Source organism: Coffea arabica, chromosome 7c, assembly GCF_036785885.1.
Source record: "Coffea arabica cultivar ET-39 chromosome 7c, Coffea Arabica ET-39 HiFi, whole genome shotgun sequence".
In the NCBI taxonomy this organism is placed as follows: Eukaryota; Viridiplantae; Streptophyta; class Magnoliopsida; order Gentianales; family Rubiaceae; genus Coffea; species Coffea arabica.
The window spans coordinates 8,295,889-8,313,239 of NC_092322.1; the positions used below are offsets into that span (position 1 = coordinate 8,295,889).

General features: G+C 35.1%; 1 protein-coding gene across 1 annotated transcript; it reads left to right on the plus strand.

Annotated features, from left to right (window-relative positions):
- On the plus strand, window positions 1–6,437 carry LOC113698261 (ubiquitin domain-containing protein DSK2a-like). The gene is made up of 8 exons (XM_027218020.2): window positions 1–579; window positions 1,459–2,244; window positions 3,079–3,284; window positions 3,416–3,529; window positions 4,950–5,008; window positions 5,212–5,243; window positions 5,850–5,945; window positions 6,032–6,437. Exons 1-8 carry the CDS (start codon window positions 294–296, stop codon window positions 6,178–6,180), a joined length of 1,728 nt encoding a protein of 575 aa, XP_027073821.1. The 5' UTR covers window positions 1–293; the 3' UTR covers window positions 6,181–6,437.
- The last annotated feature ends 10,914 nt before the right edge of the window (window positions 6,438–17,351 follow it).

The window sequence follows — 17,351 nt, forward strand, 5'->3', positions numbered from 1 at the left end:
ACCCATTTCGCCACACCCTTTTCATTTTCTTCCCTTCTTTCTCCCCCGGCCCCTTCCCTTTCGACAAATTAGACTCTCTCTCTCTCTCTCTTCCAATCCCCCAATTTGTGCGTTTGAATCGAGCTAGGGTTTTCGATTCGATCTGTAATTCGTATTCAATTCCAGTTCCTAGTTTCTTCTTTTTTCTGTTTACATATTATATTCGGTGATTCTTTTTTTATATTTTATATTTTATTTTTTGGGAGCTAAATTTGGGACCTCCCGTAGTGGTGGTTGGGGAGGGATTAAAAACTATGGGCGGCGGAGATGCTAGTAGTGCTGCGGCGAACAACAGCGGGGATGAGAAGAATAATAGCAACGAGGACGTTGTTATTACCGGCTCCGGCGCGGGCAGCGACGGAGTGACGGTCAACGTCCGCTGTTCGAATGGTTCGAAATTCTCGGTGCAGGTCAGCCTTGAGTCGACCGTCGGATCTTTCAAGTCGGTTCTGGCGCAGAACTGTGAAATCCCTCCCGAACTGCAGAGACTGATCTACAAAGGCAGGATCTTAAAGGACGATCAAACCTTACAAAGCTACGGTACATATCTCAATCCACACTGTTGACTAATTTTTTTGCCTGATTAACATGTAGATTAATAAGACAGATATTGGGGATTGTGTTTATTTTGGATTTTGGTTATCTGTGTAATTATGTGGTTGAATTTCGTAGGTTTAGAGATTTCGATTTGTACAAATGATAAATTGATGCGGTATCTGTAAAGGAAAAGGAGCAAATGAATTGATTTCGAGAGCTTGGGGAAGTTCCGCAGCTGTAAGAAAGAATTAGCATGGGAGAAAATTTAAATATAGGAGCGTGATGGGTGCAGGTTTGTTTTTTGAGGTTGAAACTCAAGTAAAAGACTTTCAGCAATGGAGATCTTTAGGGCAAGGGCTGACTGGGTATATAAGATCAGCTATATCGAGATAAGGTCCGGTATTTATTGACAGTTAAGGATACTAAATTGCGGTCTGCCTTCTCTTGTAGAAGGCTGTTAAGAAGTTTTGTGGACAGGTTGTGTTAAATAGTTTGATATTTGGATAGACAATATGGTCATTAAAATGGTCGTTTCCAGGTATCAAACTTGAGTCTTGAAGGAATTTGTTGTTGGGTGATGTAATGTACTACCTGGATGATAGAGTAGCTAGTGGTTTATTAAGATACTTTATTTATAGCATGATAAATGCTATTTTTGGTGCTTGTACATTGGTAACCTCGAGTCTTCTGTCTAGTGCTCGTATAATGCCTTTACATAACTAGAATATGTAAATGAACATGTTTTCATATTACACGCTCTCTGAGCTGTCATTTGGGGACCTTCAGAAAATCAGTTATCCTTAATCCATTTCCAAAGCATGATGTTGTTTTGTTGCTTTTGTTTATGCTTAATTTTTCTTTTTTCTTTTTGGTTGATGATAGGTCTCGAGGCTGATCACACTGTTCACTTGGTTCGTGGGTTTGCCGCAGCTGCTGCTGCAAATGCTTCAGCTGCAGGTAATAATGGGGCTACAAATGCTAACCCTAGTGCACCAAGCGATGCTGCTTCTGCTGCAGGTGGCCCATTTGGTGGATCTGGTTTAGGAGCTTCATTATTTCCTGGACTTGGGTTGAATGGGTTGGGAAGTGGTGGCGCCGGTGGAGGATTATTTGGAGCTGGACTTCCAGAGTTTGAACAAGTGCAGCAACAATTAACTCAAAATCCGAATATGATGAGAGATATTCTGAATATGCCTCTTGTCCAGAATCTAATGAACAACCCAGACATTATACGCAATTTGATCATGAATAATCCTCAGATGCGTGAGATCATGGATCGCAATCCAGAACTTGCACATATACTAAATGATCCTGCTACTCTCCGGCAGACCATGGAGGCTGCACGGAACCCTGAGCTCATGCGTGAGATGATGCGCAATACGGACAGGGCAATGAGCAACATTGAGTCGTCTCCTGAGGGGTTTAACATGCTCAGACGCATGTATGAAAATGTCCAAGAGCCTTTTCTTAATGCTACAGCCATGGGTGGAGATAACAGAAATAATTTGGCTTCAAACCCTTTTGCTGCTCTTCTTGGCACCCAAGGTGGGGCCCCAAGCGGAGATCAGTCGACTAATCCTACCACAACGGCTCCTGATTCAACAACAAATGCACCTGCTCCAAATACAAATCCTCTTCCTAATCCCTGGGCATCTGGTGGTGGTGGTGGTAAGCTTTGGTTCTTCTTAGTTCCTGCTTTTCTTTAGTTGTCTAGTTTCCTATTTGCATTTGTTTGTTTGATAATTGTGTAAACATCTTCCCTTGAGTCCTTTGTTTTGCCTGGTTGTTGTGTGGGTAATTCATTTAGCTTTTGCTAAAATCATGTTGGTTCTTTGCTCCAAGTTTTTGTCTGCAAGATGATCTCAAGGATCCTTCAAGAATGACAACAAAGCATGGCTTTGATTCAACAGACTCCATATATGGCATTTTTTTTTAAAAATTAAGAATCTAGTGTTTGTCTTTGAAATTTTCTGTTTATAGCAGTGCATTTCTTCAGGGTCTAAGTGGTCTAAGTGGATGAAATGGTGTTACCATTCAGATAATGATGAGTTTTTGCAAAATGATGAGTTTATGCAGACCTGTGGATTCAAGTGTATTTGGATACCATTTATTGAGCAATTATCTTGTGGAACTGTAAAAATCTGATTATGTTTCCTGCATTTTGCTGTCATTTTGCTTAGCTGAAAAGAGTTTCGTTGACCACATGTGGCTTACTAGCTAATGATTAAAGTACAAAGATCTGGAAAAGCCAAAAACAATTCTGCAGCTGTTTTTGTGTTTAGCTGGAAGAAGGGGAAGTAAGGGCAAAAAAAAAAAAAAAGATAAGAAGCAGCTGCACCGACACTAGCCAGAAAGAAAAGGATCTGCTTAAGTTATTTTCTTTCGAAATAACTTAATATACAGTTGATGCCATGTTATCTTTCAACAAGAATGAGCTATTGTTTCGCTGGTACTTATCAACTGTATATTTTTTTCTTCCTATTGATTTTGTATATGGAGTAGCTCAAACAAACAGTGCTCCAAGGTCAAATCCTGCTGCGGATGCTAGGGCACCACCGCTTGGTGATTTGAATGGTCTTGGTTTTCCAGATTTTGAGCGAATGCTAGGTAGTATGCCTGACCCCAGCTCATTGAGTCAAATGATGCAAAACCCTGCTGTATCACAGATGATGCAAAGTCTCCTATCCAACCCTCAGTACATGAACCAGGTGATATTTCTTATTCTTCATGATTTAATTGTGCTCGATCATTAACGCTCTCATGTTTGTTTCATGTCTTTCCTTCTTTGCCATTTGTAAGATCTTTTGATGCTTATATTTGATATGTCTTTGACTTTCAGGTTCTTGGGCTTAATCCACAGCTGCGAGGCATGCTTGATTCCAACTCTCAGCTCAGAGAGATGTTACAAAATCCTGATTTTATTCGACAATTGACTTCTCCAGAGACAATGCAGGTAAATTACTGTAGCTGCCCCCCCTCTTTCTCTTTCTCTTTCTCTGTTTGTGTATATGTGTGTGTGTGTCTGTGTGGCAATCTATTTGATTTCATCCTATCTTTCTATCTGTGTATGTATGCATTACTGTTTGAACAAATGTCACACCTGCAGTTTGGCTTGTTCGTAGTCCCAATGATTGGACATTAATATGTTGAGCAACTTTTTCTTTCCCTCTTTTGGGTTGAGTTTAGTTTTGGGCTTGGTAGCGTTAGGGATTTGACATTGACTACAATAAGGTTTGTTGTTTTTGACTGAACTGACCTTTATTGTTTTTGACTGAACTGTGTATTGAAGCATTTTTACTCTTAGAACTGAGCTTGCATCATAACCTTCACAAACAGCGGCCTAGAGTTAGTATTGATACGTGCTTTGTTGTCATGGCACTTGTAGTATATAACTATACCTTTAGTTTCTACGAATTATATTGTCATGGTATCTTTTAACAAATTGTTGGGCAATTGGTTCTCTTCCGGCAGGGACAACTATAGGGCAAAGAGCCATGGCTCCTTGACTTTTGAAGAACTTTTTTAACTCTTACTCTCTTGTTGCCAAGCAGAGAAAATACTTTTAGACTTGAATTGTTGTATTCTTGTATTGGGGAAAACAGGCTAGTCATGGTTCCTTTTACATATGGTTCTTTCTAGCCACTTGGTAGAGCAAATTAATTTAATATTGTGTGGACATATTATATCTCTTTATATATAAAGCATGAGCACCCTTTGGTGTTAAAATTTTCTGCCATTTAATAGACTTCCTAATATACCCTTCATCTTTTATACTTTTACAACGCACTTCCTCTTCTTTCTCTTACCCATTCTCCTTTCTTTTTCTCAATGGTATTTAGTATAACTTCCTCCAAACTACCACTAACTCATGACACTCATATAATATTTCAAAAAAATGATAACTGTAAGTTGGATAAAATTTTCTCAGCATTTGTTCCTCTAATTAATTTGATGTTCTCTGTCTTTTAAAATTTATTTATTGATTATTTTCTTCTTAAAATGCACACACGTGTGCCTTACTCATTAGCATCAAGAATGGAAAGTGTGAATATGGTTGAATGGTAAAATTTCTCTTTGCCAAGGAGAAGATGCGGGTTCGATTTGTTCTTTCTAGCCACTTGGTAGAGCAAATTAGTCCTGGCTATAATATTTGTTGCACAAATTTTGGATCAATTCATCTTTGTCATCCTACTGTCTTTGCCCATCTCTGAGTGCAAATTTGTGTACTTCAATTTTGGAAACCAACAAAGTAGGCTTCATGAGTATTTAATTGTTAAATTTTTAATGATTCACAAATTGAATTGGTAAATTCTCATATTATTTCTTGTCTTCCACATCTTTCCTAATTCTGTATTGTTTTGCTTTACTTTCAGCAACTTATGACATTTCAGCAGTCACTTTTGTCTCAACTTGGTCAGCAACAGAATACCCAGTAAGTTCAGATGCCCTTTATTTTTTCTCTCTCCCCCCCCCCCCCCCCACAAAAAAAAAAAGAAATGGGACATCTTTCAGCCTGTTACTAATACATAAATGACTTGTTTCGGAATTTTTGGATCTTCGATTGATGTTTTGGGTCATCTCTCATCCTTCCCTAGTTCTTGATATTTCCTGATGGATTCGTCTTTTGATGTGCAGAGAATCAGGTCGGAATGCTGGAGGAGGAGGAGGTATTTATTGTTTCAGAAATTCTTTCTTTTCTTCTTTGGAACTGGAATAAAGCCGATACTTATCTACCATGGCCAAGTTTTAGGAGCTTATATCTTATGTTTGTTAGTTGGATCTTTTAACCTTCTAGAATAGCTAGATAGTTGGCTCAGTTGGGGCCAAGGTATATGTGCAATCTTTTATTTTCTAAATCAGTTACTAACATTTCGTTGCATAGAGCACTTGGGTACATTGTTAGGAACCTGGGTTCTCTATATAGTGTGTTCTCCGCATAAAGCAATAAATTAATTGAATGGCTTCAATTTGAAAGCAAAAAGAATGTTATGACATGTATTACTGGAGCTCAGTTCACTGAAATTTGTGTGGCAGTGATCTCGCATGCATACCGTTGTTTATATGTATAACAATGTCTTCAGCGATAGATGTGATTCTCAACATCTTTAAGAATGATGCATATCCTCTGTCTACTGCAGTTGAATACTTAAATTTCCAGCTCAATTCGTCCTATAGCAACTTGGATTACTAAAACTTAATTCAAGTGTCATACTTAAAGGAAACAAAACAAATACCCGTGTTTCTTTCCTCACACTTTTGTTTGCCCATTATAGCCACAGGAACACTTGACAACACAGGATTGGAGATGCTAATGAGCATGTTTGGTGGACTTGGGACTGGAGGCTTGACTGTTCCAAATAGATCCAATGGTAGCTAATTTTCCAATCTCATTTGTGCTTCTTGTCTTTGGGTTTGACAGTTCTTTGTATTTGATGGTATTGATGTTATTTTGTAGTGCCACCAGAAGAGCTTTATGCAACTCAACTGTCACAGCTACAAGAAATGGGTTTCTTTGATACTCAAGAAAACATCCGGGCACTGGTTGCCACTGCTGGCAATGTTCATGCTGCGGTTGAACGACTATTAGGAAATTCTGGCCAGTAGAATATGAAGGTGAAGGTATTCTACTTTGTGACCGTATGGTTTTCACCAGAGGCAGAATCTGGACGTTCGGACCCTGAGGAATCTTTGTTCTGAAATAAGCTATTAGGATCTGATTATTTGATATTTCCTCCCCCCTTCTTATTTCGCTGGGCCAGAAGGGAAATAGAGAAGAACAACAGGATCTTGAGTGCCTTGTACATACAATATCATTGGTATTCAGAATTACTTGCATATACAATTTGTTGAATTTTGGTTCATCTTTGTACTGTTATCCGTGTTAAAAGATTTGCATTCGACTCAGATAAGTGATCTAGTTTAGTATAGAGATACTGCTGTTGTCTTATATCTATTCGTGCCTATTGCGCCAGCGAGTTGAATTCATGTTGGAACTTGGAAGTTGCTAGTTTGAACAAGATTCGTTTATGAAAGAGAGAGAGGAGTGGAGAGAAAAGACACGTGACCTGAAGACTCTTGATGAAAAATATGATGGTCGTGGTTATGGTTCCTGAGCTAATTAACCAGTATATTGATAAATACATTTGGACGGATGGACTGGTTCTCTGTGCAAATAAGTGTGTGAGAATTTGCGCAAGTCTTGATTCGGGGTACCACATGCGGGCTTGAGGATTGTCTAAAAGTAAGCTCCCATGTCATCCTTCAAGTTGTTGAAGTTCTGTTGCGTGTTGATTCAGTCAACTGGTATCTTACCAGGAGAGATGGGCACCCGGCAGACTATGGACGATATGCGACCTGAGTGAACCGTAGGGCGTGAAAAGGCAGACGATGGGGCTTTAATGTTTCCGTAACCAAAAGGGTTTTCGAATGTTATGCTCATCACAGCAGGATGCACAATGTCGCAATACTCTCGCTTTTAAATAGATAGACGATGCAGCCTTTACAAGTCCTCCTATTAAAATTTTTCTTGGTTGGAATGGTGGTGGAGAAGAAGACCGTTGTCCTTGGTCAGTGGCATACGCTTCGATTAGCAGTCCAGGCTATATAGCACAAAGTGAGATCTCTCTTCCGGGTGTCAAGGATAAGGAGGGCAAAATGAGCTCTTTCTACGTAATTAACTAATGCGTGCGGTTCGCCTTACTAACTTGATATTCTTTGGCTATGTTACACTAGAACGTAAAATATCGAGCATCTGCTGCTGTACATTTTTGTCTACAACAGGACAAAGGAATGAAAGGACGAACAAGCTTGTATGATACAACAGATACTTGAACTGAATACTTCATTTACCTACTACATTAGAATGTAGAAATTTCGAATTGAGAATTGAGCGTTACTTCGGATTCAACGAGCAAGTGTAATCAATGAAAACAATTTTCGCAAGTATGGATTAGAATTCTACTCGAATTTCTTTCTACAATTTTTTTTTTTTTTTTTTTTGGGTGGGTAAGATTTTATTAATATCTAAGAAAGACACAAAATACAAGGGATATACTTCAAGCACAACCCAATCAACAAAATTACAGACTTCTCAACAAAACGCCCCTCAAAGGTAACCAACAAACATAAACATCCTATATAGTAGCAAATTAATAGACTCGCTCATATAACATCCTACTTCACCCTTGACAAATCATTTACAAAACACTATCCAATTTTTTTAGCTGCTCATTTGAGTTTGTTCTCTTCACGTTCGTAGGGACAATAATTTACATCTTACCAATTCTACAAGTTGTTTGTTAGCAGGGCCTTAAGTATAATCTAATGCAACTCAAAACAAGTGCAATTCTTGAGCAGTTCTAAGAAGGGGCAAATTTGAGCTCATGTATCATGATAGAACCATCCCACTAAATCGAATAATTTTTCAAAAAGCAAATGCATGTAGGATTCACAGTTTACATACATATATACATATATATGTATGTATGTATATGTCTATATTTGCGTGTCAAGGAGATGGCGAATAATAAGTTATTTTGAAAGATAAAGATCAGAATAGCAGCAAGATGTTGTGCATAATAGATCCAAAATTTTCAAGATTGGGGCATTAATTGATGACAACTTGGTGTTGGCCCTCATTTGCTTCGACAACATACTCCACACTTTCAAGATTAGTTGAATTCACTACAATGGTACGCTCATTCCAAAAGAAGTCTATATCTAGTTTTTTCATTGAAGGACTGGAAAAAATCCAACTTTTGACTGAACCCTCTTACCAACTATTATGTTCCACTCCAAATGCAATACCTTGAGATTTGTTAAAACAATCAAACCCGGGACATCCCAATCCTCAAATGCTGCATCAGATTTTGGGCAGGTGAATAGTTGATCGCTCAATGTAACAATTACTTCTGGTAAAAATATCAAGTTGTTGGACTTGGCATAGAAGTGCAGTTGATATCATAAAGTCTAGCGATGACCCAAACTTTTCATAGACAAACCAAACAGACAGTTCAAATCTTCTCACTGGAGCTCCATTTCTTCTACAAGTTGTCAATTAGCAAACTACATAAAGTCCATAAGTAAAATCTAATATAGCTCAATTAAAAAAAAAAAGTCAATCCACGTGCAATTCACAAGCAAATTCCAAGAAGGGGCAAACTTGAGTTCATAATTACTCCTTCTGTCCCATTTTAATAGTCCTAATTTTTTTTCCACATAATTTAAGAAAAAATAGTTAATTTTATTGGAAAAATAAATTTAGATTGTTATTTTCCTAAAATACCCTTACATTAAATAAAGTACAACTTTATATTAATTATTCATGAAAACTTGAATTGATGGTTTGTGGGAATTTGAATTAATGGTTAAGAAAGAGTCAATTCTCATTTTACATTAAATGGGGTAGGTTCTATTCAATAACAATCTATATTAAACAAGGTAGTTTATAGTAATAACAACCTACGTTGAATAAGGGTATTTTAGAGAAATTAAAAGATAATAATATTTTTCAATTGAAAAGTGGACTACAATTTGAAAAAGACGAAAAAGGAAAACAGAACTATCAAAATGGGACAGAAGGAGTAATGATTTTTAGTTTCTAGGGAAAGTAAAGTAAAAACAAAGAAATTACCATCCTACTAAATCAATTTATTGCTTTTTTTTTTTTTTAGAAAACAATGTACATAGGATTCAAAACTTTTTGGTTGTATTATTACAACGTTTCGAAGAGAAGGTGAAGAATTAGATTGTTAAAACTCATTCTGAAATTGCCCTTTTCAGTGTAATTGCTGGTGAAGTGCACTACGTGCAATGGTTTTTCTTAGGTTTCATATGCCAATTGGGTTTGAAAAATCTAGTTAAATAACTAGAAGATCGAAGTTCTTTGTTTTGCATGCTTTCTTTTGGTTTCGATCAATTGTTAACTGTTGTTGTTGTTGCTGTTGCAGTGTTGTTATTATTTTCTCTTCTTCGTCTTTTCTTTTTGGTATTCCAATTAGAAAAACTTGTGTTGTCTAAAATGTATTACACATTCCTCTCAAAAGTCCTATAGTCTCTAATAATGCAATTATTTTGGTTTCGAATGATTTGATCTCTTTTGCTTCACGTATTTTTTTCTTTTTTTATGGTGTTTTACTTGATTACGTGTTGCTTATAACATTTTCAAATCTCTATTAATGTTCATTCTGTAAAGGAAAGTGGTATCGTTGTAGAAAAAAAAAAAAAAAGAGAGGCAATTATGGGTAAAGTCCTTGGAACTTGAACAAGATTGAATCTATAAATTGCCCATAAATCATGTTCTTAGTGTATTTTTTCTTTAACAAAACATTTTTTTCTTTCAGAATGATATGGCACAATTTAATCAAATGGAATTACTGAAGTTATTCTAATATGTGATTAAAGATGAGTTCAATTTTTTGGTGCCAATTAACTAGACACAGGATACTACTACGTACCATATATGCATGGCATTCTATAGTCACGTCTGCGTACGTTGGTAGACTGGACTTGTTGCTAGCTTATTCCAATCAATCAGATGTTTGGAATAACAATCTGAATGTGGTAAATTTATTGCCAAGAAATAATCTTGTAAATCGAAACTTAGAAGATTTTGAACTTAACAGCTATTCCAAATTTTTTTTTTCTTTTTAAAGCCATTTTGCTTTCCAATTTCCTCTCGTATACATATTCTTCTTCACCTTTCATCAGGGTTCGTGTCACTTTTTTTTTTTTTTTTTTTTGCTGTTTATTCCATTAATTTCTTTATTTTTTGAGAATAATTTTTAGCTAGTAATACAACTAGAAGCTCAGGCTCTACCTTTGGTGTACAATATGGACGTGCAAATTGGGTGTACAAATTAATTTTAATTATTTGAAGTTGGCATCAACAAATAATTTTAGTATCTCAACATAAAGCTCAGCTCACTCCTTCATTATTTACAAGTACTCCTAAGAGCAAGGAATAACTTACCACAAAGTCTCAAAATAAAAGAAATTATTAGTTTGACATGTTTCCCATACCAATCAACTAAATCCCTTCTTTCGCCTGTGTTATCAATACCTGATTGACTCATCTGAAGCTACATTTGGGTGGAGGAAGAGAAAACCTTTTCTTGGTTACAGGATTACAAATGCAATACTCTGCATAATACTCCACACTTCCGGCCGGAGAACTAGGTACAGGAAGTATATACATGTTCCCTAGAAGCTTATTATCAAAATACTCAAACATTTTAGAGCCCATAAGGTTCGCATTGCAAGGAAGAATGGCCAGTGGGGGTGGCTCTTACAATGATGAGGCTGGAGCAATATAATACCAAGGAAAATTAAGAAGGATCAGAGATCACCGCCAGCAATTCATTTGAACCTAGAAACACATTTAACTGGAATCCCTTCTATCAAGAACCATTCTGGCAAACCACCAATATCCCTAAATCCCATCGACCGCAATGTCCCATTTCCGCATTTTCTTGCTTTAAAATTCATTTCCATCTGCGAGAAATGAAGAGCATTAATATATAGTTAGATTTAAACTTAGACTTTGGTAGCTCTCAAAGCCTTAATTTATACATCTCAAAACAAAAAGAACAAGAAAGACAAGACAAAGTCTAGTTTGTATGTATCCTATCTCGTTTGCCCACATGCATAAGTGTCACTTCGTCACATTTTGCAATATCATGCAATACAAAAATTTATGTAGTTTGTATCTTCATGTTGGAATGGCTAGTGAAGCCTGCGTGATATGCCATAAACAATCCTTGAGTGAACTAGCACGGGAAGTGCACGTAACAGGAATTTCTTATATTTTGCTGATCAAATTTATGCATATTGTTGCTAGTTGATTTTGAAATTTTGGAGTAGGAAAATTCCAAGTAGCAGTAAATTTGAGTCTGTAATTCAACCATGTAAAATATCTGCTCACTATCCACAAGAAATATTGTTAAAATCTAGGCAAATTTCCATCTTGACTACATATTGGCAAATGTGGTAATTTATTAACTACCAATTTAGCTTGTATCACTCCAAATTCTCGACTATAAAAAATAAGCCTCAAGGGATACGTTGGTTGTATCACTCACAAACTCACTCCTTCACCGTGGAGAATACCCCAGCAAACTCAGTTGCTCAAAAACAACCCTTCTCAACCAAAAATTCCACCCAGGGATACTGAAAGTAGCCCTGTTGCTAGTGACCAGCAACCTCCAACTGGTGATCAGGTGGATTTGCGGCTGATAACGCCCCAATCCAAGTCCCTGATCACTCCGCTGGAGCCCTCGACCAAGAGGGAAACTTCCCTTGCTATTTCTGTTTTAGTTCGTTTACAACACAAAGAGCCCTTCTCAAGCACTTAAGGATTAACCCACCTCCTCCAGTGTACTCTAGGGAAGAATTGATGGGTCTCGGATTACTGCACAATCCTGAGGCGGATGATGACGATGAGGAAGTTGCAGCAGACGTTGGTGGTGGAGGGGAGCTGTCTGAGGAGGCTCCACCAGATCAGGCAACATCAGAAGCTGACCAAGGAGCTAGAGCTACTACTAGAGCTCCTCTTGGGATTGATCTCAATGTAGAACCATAGCCTGAGCTGCCTGATTTGAACCTTTCTCCTCCTTCAAATGATGGCAACAACTAGAAGAAGTTCTTTATTTTTTTTTGCCTTTTCTTTTTGGTTTGAGTTCTTGAGTGTGTCATTGTCGTCGTTGTCCTTTTTCGTGTTTCTTTTTGGTATTTTAATCAGAAATACTCAATGTTGTCTGAATATTAGAACACATCTGCCTCAAAATCTTATTCTATAATGCAATATTTCGGTTTCAAATTTTATTGATTTCTTTTGTTTCAGGTATCTTTTTCTAAAAGATTAACGGGATCAATTTTACCCGAAGTGCTAATGAAAGATAAAAACTTTGTCTTCAAAAATGTTCTCAAAAATATGGACAATAATTAAGATCCACGCAAACCGCACGAGGCGGTATTTCGTCCATTTCTGAAACAAATGTGCTTTGCCATTATAAAAGCTGTTGATGAGAAAGAACAATATCTGCAGACTTCTTGTGTGATGAAAATATGAGTTTTTTATTTTTTAGATATAAACAAAAATGAGGTTTGACACACGTCTCTTGGATTTCTAGGGGTGCTGACAAGAGCAGGGCAGCAGCTTAGAGAGAAAATGGTTAGTGTAGGCTGGATTCGGTTCTTTTCAATCACAGGTGTGATTGCAGAAAACAATTCATGGTAGGAGATAAATAAATTTGAATTTGGATGATTATGACTAAATTTTAGACACAATTTTTAAAAAAAGTGATAATATTTGTTGTGTTATTACATATAATTACTAGTTTTAGCACTTACATTTACTATTTTAATGTCTGTATTCCTTGTATTAATGTGTATATTGCACGGTAGAATTGTCACTGATAATTGTAGAAGTCTAGAACCCAAAAATGGGGATATTCATCTGCTACGGACGTGGGCTTCTTTCTTGTAGCTTTGTGGGTACTGAGTTGAGTCCTATTCATTCTCCAGATATCGTCAACGTCTATTTGAGTACCTTTTTCCTCGTGTCACTGAATTGAAATCATCATGAAGATTTTTAGATGGAAGGCAAGATACTAGTTTTGGAAGACGAGATTCCTTGACATCCATGAAATGAAATATCAAAATGAATTATAGACATATGCTTTGAGAATTTAAGTAAATTGCAACTTCAGAAAAAGAAAAGGACAAGAGTTTAAATGCAAAATAAGGGATTAATTTCAGCAAATAATCTAATCAAAGACCAAAATTGTTGGCCCTCAAAAGTGTTCCACGGAACAACGATAGTAAGATCCACGCCAACTGCACGATATTGTATTTAGTCCATTTCAGAAGCAGTTGTGAGGAGAAAAACTTGGAAAAAGAGCCGTAGACTTGTGATATTATGGATCATAAGTTTATAAGAAGTGAACCCCAGATGAGCTCCACATGAAATGAGATATCAAATTGAAGCCATGGAGCCTGTAAAGAGATGATCCTAATGATTTCTAAGCACATTTGGCATGTCGAAATCAAGAGGGCAATTTGTTTTCAGCATTTGTAATTTGAGTTGTTAATTGAGAAACTAGTTTTAAAAATTATGAACAAGTTTAGCCACAAGAAGTTCGTTTTCTATTTTACATTGATTCCTCTATTTCATCCTAATCTTCTTTGACCATAGAAGAATACTGGGGGCTACGCATAAGAGAATTAGTTAAGGGCTAATTCCATTAACAAAATATAAATTTCGTTTCTTATTCTTGTTTAGTTTCAGAAAAAAATTTCACAAAAAGGTTGATTACTAATTCTTTTGTGTTTCATTTAGTCCACTATACTATGTTTCGTCTATAAAGTGACAAAAATGCCTCTACAAATGTAGTGTGAGATCACGCGTCATGAATAACCGAGCAAGATCGAATGATCCAATTAATCACTTTTAGAAGTTTAGTTAGTAGGGTGCATTCGAGTGGAATTGAATTTGAGTAGTGCATTACTCGAGTTCAACTCGAGATAAAATAATTGAGTTCAAACTCGATCTCGAATTCGATTTTAATTTACCTTACTCGAGCTCGAACTCAAACACGAGTTTAATTAAATCTAATGGAGTCAAAACAAACTCAATTGAACTTATTCGAGTGTAATCAATTTCAATCGAGCCTATTCGAGTCTAATAAAACTCACGCAATAGAAATTAATATTTTATATATAATTTTAAATAAATGATATTATTGATATTTCACAATAATGAATATAAAAAATTTAAAAATATCTATTGTAAAAAGTTTGATTAGGCTTATCGAGCCTTCGAGTATAAAATATTGGAGCTTGAACTCGACTTGTGAGCTCAAACAAGTAATCCAACTAGAGCTCAAGCTCGGTCAAAACGAGCTCAAGTCTAATTGTTAACTAAGTAGTTCGCGAGTTTGAGTCGAGTTATTTGGTTTAACATCACCCCTATAAAACAATATAGTAAACTAGATGAAATTTTGGAAACATTTGGCGAACGATGGTGGAATTTATTCTTTGATTCACATACATAATCTTCTTTTAATGCTTTCTTCAGCTCAATTTTTTTTGTTTTTCAAAAGTTGTCTGATATAAACTTTTTTATAAACTTCGTAAGCTATAAAACTAACACAATTTGGTCATGCTTCACCAAAAAATCCAATGATATCTGACTATCTGCACCAAAAATTCAGTTTTTTTTTTTCAAATTTTATAGCTAGAGCAATAGTTAGAATTACTAAAGTATTTTGTTCCCAAAGAATTATAAACAAAAAAGAAAGTAATTTTAAACCCTATTTAACTGATATTGAATAGGTAAATGAGCTTATTTTCATGCTTGGATTAGTTATAGAATTCAAACCAAAAAATTTAACAAGGTCCAGCTTTGACTTTGTTATCCCTCTATGATTTTTGTTTTTACAAGGAAAAAAATCTAAGCACATTAATTTCAAATCTTGACAATAAATGTCATGTAAACCCTTAAGATTTTGAGTATTGATTCAAATTTGAAAGACTAATTCCATTGTGCATTCACCAAATAATTTATACTCAATTCTAATTTTGCATCTTAAATTTCAATTTTGAACATATTGCGCTATAAACTCTTGGATCTAACCCATTTGAATCCAGTCTAAAGAGTTTCTTATGTGGAAATATCGTTCAAAACGTCCTTCACATTTTATAAGATGACTTTTGTCGTCCCTCGTTTTTAAAAGTGTAATTTTACGCCCCTTACAAATTCATATTGACCAAATTTGGTCCCTACCTAGGTTTTCGACTGGTTTTTCACCGGAATCCACCATGTGACTCGCATGTGATCATTTTTTAAGGGCAAAATTGTCAAATAAAATTTTTACATAATTTGATTCATAGTCCCTCACATTTCACAAAATGAATTTTTTCATCCCTAACATTTTACAAAATGAGTTATTTCGTTCCTCACATTTGAAAAAAAGAATTTTTCCATCTTTCATATTTTTCAAAATGAATTTTTTCATCTCTCATTGATCATGTATATGAATAACTTTTTTTCTATAAACCCACGTATATATCTATTTGATTTTACCTGAACAGTATGAATAACATGTAATTTATCTCTATTGGATTTCATCTAAACATGCTAATCGTAGTTATACACGTGCTATTCAATAGATATATATATATATATGAGTTTAAAACTAATAATTTTGTTTGACGCCCATGTATATATTTATATGATTTCACCATTTGAACCTATTCAATATTTGTGACATTTCTCTTTTGGTAATAATTTATTTATTAAGTTGTATAATAAGGTCATCTAATTAATGGTTCCTAACTCGAATTCTATAATTATGCTAACAAATTTCAGTTTAAATCTGAAATTTCTACTCGACACTTTTAAGACAAACAGTTGAATTATTTGCTTTGTGATTTTGTTAAAATTTGAAAGTGCCAATCACTTATTTCTTTTTGTCATACTTTTCTTTTGTTTACATTTTCTATCCAAATTTAATTCGATATAAACACTCGATAATATTTAGGATTAAATGTCTTCTTTATTTTCAAATTTTGAGTAAAAGAAAATGAATATAAGTGAAAAACTAACAATTTTTTTAAACCCATGTATATATTTATTTGATTTCACTTGAACAATACAAATAGTGTGCAATATATCTCTATTTGATTTCACATGTTATTCGTACTGTTTAGGTGAAATCAAATAAATATATACATGGATTTTAAAAAAATTATTCACACACATGAGCAATCAAAGATTAAAAAAATTTATTTTAAAAAATGTGAAGGATGAAAAAAATTCATTTTGTGAAATGTAAGGGATGAAAAAATTTATGTTATGAAATGTGAGGGATTATGAATTGAATTATATAAAATTTGATTTGACAAATTTGTCCTTAAAATATGATCACGTGCAAGGCACGTGGTGAATTTCGACAAAAAACTAGTCGAAAACCTAAGTAAGGACCAAATTTGACCAATGTGAATTTGTAAGGGACGTAAAATTATATTTTTAAAAGCGAGGGACGAAAAAAGTTATTTTGCAAAATGTAAGGGATGTTTTAAACGATTTTCCCTTCTTATGTTGCCAATGTCATAATTTGAGCAATAATTCAATATGCTAAAGTTTTTTAAATTAAGCTTGTTAATTATTGGATCAAACTCAAATATACTTTTATCAATTCAAACTTGAGTAGCTTGAAATTTTTTACACAAATCTCAAATTAGCATAAGGTTGAGTTGAATTTAAAAATTTATCACACTCAAAATGTTATTCATTTCGGTTTGATTAGTTAGCGATCCTCTGAAATAAACTCTTATTGAACCGGATTCAATTTGAATATCAAATAAATTGATTTTCTCTTTCAACCCTAAGCTTAAATACGTATAGGCTTTAAATGGAAAGCATTAATAAGCTCCAATAATGACTTTCTTGGTCTTTATTAATTTCGTTCTTACAAGGAAATAAATCTAGGCCCATTAATTTCAAAATGCGACCATAAATGCATGCCATGCATGCAAACCCTCCGGAATTAGTCAACTTGAATGAAAAGCAGTATCATTTACATCTTAACTACATATTGGCAGATCTGGTAGTAATTTAACAACTATCAATTTAGCAAATCTTCGTCCAATTTTTCGACTATAAATAAGCGTCGAGGGATACGTTGGTTGTATCACTTACAAAATCACTCCTCCATCATGGAGAATACCCCTACAAACTCAGTTGCTCAAAACAACCCTTCTCAACCAAAAATTCC